The 2,874-nt window shown below is 36.0% G+C and overlaps 1 protein-coding gene across 1 annotated transcript; it reads left to right on the top strand.

Moving 5' to 3' along the window:
* The first annotated feature begins 878 nt into the window (after positions 1-878).
* Positions 879-2,657, top strand: LOC144840916 (fibrocystin-L-like). The gene is made up of 4 exons (XM_078697006.1): positions 879-1,140; positions 1,472-2,057; positions 2,209-2,405; positions 2,586-2,657. The coding sequence occupies exons 2-3, from the start codon at positions 1,850-1,852 to the stop codon at positions 2,340-2,342; spliced, it is 342 nt and encodes a 113-aa protein (XP_078553132.1). The 5' UTR covers positions 879-1,140; positions 1,472-1,849; the 3' UTR covers positions 2,343-2,405; positions 2,586-2,657.
* The last annotated feature ends 217 nt before the right edge of the window (positions 2,658-2,874 follow it).

Below are 2,874 nucleotides of genomic sequence, written 5' to 3'. Positions count from 1 at the left end.
CTTACTTACTTTACTTGTTTTCATAGCTATCCCCAATATTGGGGACATTTCGCCGTCATTGACATTATGTTGACATAGCACAACTTTTCTTAATTTTATGAGAGACGTTAATTTTGATGAGAAGGTCATGGAACAATTTTAAAAACAACTAAAAACCTGGGACCTGTAACCCTTGGTAGGGACCCTGACGGGTACTCTCCCTCCGGGTGAAAGGGATCCCGAAACTCATCGGTGGGCAGGGGCGCTCATCTCCCTGTTCAGGACTATTCCTGATGATTACCCAACCTATTTACATTTAAAAGTTAAAAGTTATGTTATTCCTGATTCTCCATACGAGTGGGATAGAGATCCGAGACGTGGACTTAAAATTCCTTATGATGAAAAATGTCCACATAAAGGTTGGTTGTCTGCTTTAATGTTGAATTTTAGCTTTTGTAAACTGTGATTCTTCCCTAAATCTTTCCTCCTATTAAAGTTGCACTCTTGAAACAAGACCAGTCCATTCACCGAGACTGGGCACGCAATTTTATTGTGGCATCCCTTTTTTGAGAAGTAGGAGAATCACTGTGTTGTAGCTGTGATCTTTTATATAATCTGCTCTTTTCATTAAGGTATCATTGGTACAGAAGACTGCATATGGCATGAATCTTGGCAGGCTTTTGAATGCTATGACTATGATTACGCTATGTTGATTATTGAAAGTCTTGATCCTGACCAAGAATTACGACGTCTTCACCAATCGTCATTGGGTCTAACGGTTATGTTGATTTGATCAATGGACCACAAGATCACGGCTGGTGTCATGGGTACACATGTCAAGAGCGCATCAGCACATTTATGTCTATCGTTGCAATTGGAGAGACTTATGAGATGTATATGAGAGTTCAACGAATCCTCAAACGTTATGACTTCATTTCCTGAACACAGCTCCAGATCAGAAAATAGTTGTCGGCATCTGGTATGCCAATCCTCAACGCTTAGATGTGTACCATCAAGGTCACTATGTCATGTCAAATAACGGGCAGCTGGATGGAGATATGTTCCTATACAATACAATACAATACAAATCTTTCTTTATTCTGGAAGTACTGGTCTCCCAAGAGGTCCAGATTTGGAAAAAAAAATACAAGAAAAATAAAAGTAAAAGCTATATTAAAACTATGTACAATAGAAGTTATACAAGATGTTTAAATTCAACTTGACTAAGTGTCTCATAATTTTTACGGATATGTACAGGAAGATTATTCCATAAGGTTGATGCTCTATAATTAAACATTCTCTTTCCATAAATATTGTTCCATGCTGGAACATTTAGAGTTTTTGTTGATTGACTTCTTGTATTTTTTGTGTGAAAAGTGTCCATAAATTTGAATAGATTTGTTAAATAAGATGGTGCTAAACCCTGTAGGCATTTAAATAGCATAATTAATAAATCATTTTCCCATCTGTCATGGACACTCTTCCATTTTAGTGAGGACATCAATTCTGTTATAGGGGTGTACATATCAGCATAAAGAATGATTCTAGCTACTCTATTTTGAAGTACTTGTAGACGATTAACAAGTTCTAAGTTACAATTTGACCAAACATTACTACAGTAATCAAAACAAGGTAATACTATTGCATTAGCAAGTAGTCTTAAAGCAAAATTTGGAATATAATATCTTAATCTACGAATAATACCGATACGTTGTGATACTCTAGAAGCTACTTGTTCAACATGCTCTTTCCATGACATAAAAGTGAATCAAATGTAAGTCCAAGATATTTAAAATTGTCAACTCTTTCGACATCATTGCCATTAATAGAAAGAGAAATATGGGTTCCAGAAGATCCAAACGATCAGTTCATGCCAACTCCTGACTCCAGCATTTATGGCGAGAACTATTGTGATCGCGATTGGCAGACTCTTTGGATACTTATACGTGGTAGTGACCCAATTGACATCATCACTACACCGGTTATAATGGTTGACTTTGGTGTGGCTCCTGTTGATGTTGACGACTTCTATGAAGAAGATCTTGTTAACAATCTTGCCAGTTTGGTATATATAATAAGTAAATAGCTTTCTTTAACCATATTAAAGTATCACATAATCTATCCAGATTTCTTCTTTTTTCAGTTTCATATGTTTAGAAATGAGTTGAATTTTATTTAATTACCTATTCTTTTAATATCTAAACAATAATTAATATTTTTTCCTTACAGGCAATTCAACCCTTGAACATGATGAGTTAGTTAACCTTCAAGCAGAAATTGTTAATGCAGCACAAACCGGTACTTTGTACGAGAGTCTTGAAGTTGAGGTTATTAGCAATGACCGATTCTTCTCCCCCAGCTGAAGACCCAACAAGGGGTGTGAGAGCAACAAATACAACAGGAGGTCCAAGTACAGGCAATGAAACGTAAGTCACATTTTAAGAAGTAATGAGTTGAAGTAGAGTTTTCTGTAGAGTTACTGTAGTATAGAACTGGCTTGTATCGTCTTGTCCAAAGTCTTAAATTGTATTCTCATGTGTGGCGTGCAACAAACATAACCATAATGCCTATATCATTACAAACCAACATAACTAATTGGTTCACAGGTATTCTGAGAAGCAAGCTGAAGAAGAGGCATCTAGTGACCAAGGAGTAGAAATCATCTATCAATTCCAAAGCACAATGAGTATACGTTTACGGCTGATGCTATGGAGAACCATCCATTTGAGGTTCAGCCTTGCATCTCTATATTGGATACCAGTGTAGGTTTTAACACAATTCTTTCTAAACTCCAATATACTGTAGGCTATCAAGCTTTGGTAATACACCATAGGTTTGATACAAATATTCTACGAAAAAAAGGAATTATTCAATGATTTTTTGATTTTTTCAGGC

This window comes from Antedon bifida, chromosome 4, assembly GCF_963402885.1.
Source record: "Antedon bifida chromosome 4, ecAntBifi1.1, whole genome shotgun sequence".
In the NCBI taxonomy this organism is placed as follows: Eukaryota; Metazoa; Echinodermata; class Crinoidea; order Comatulida; family Antedonidae; genus Antedon; species Antedon bifida.
Note: the sequence above shows the minus strand (reverse complement) of the source record. Positions and strands in the feature narration are given on the sequence as shown.

What these genes read in the sequence shown, in the direction of transcription:
- LOC144840916 (XM_078697006.1), top strand. Translation starts at nt 1,850, where the DNA reads ATGCCAACTCCTGACTCCAGCATTTATGGCGAGAACTATTGTGATCGC. An exon ending in CAGTTTGGTATATATAATAA is followed by an intron (nt 2,058 to 2,208) that starts GTAAATAGCTTT and finishes TTTTCCTTACAG; the next exon opens with GCAATTCAACCCTTGAACAT.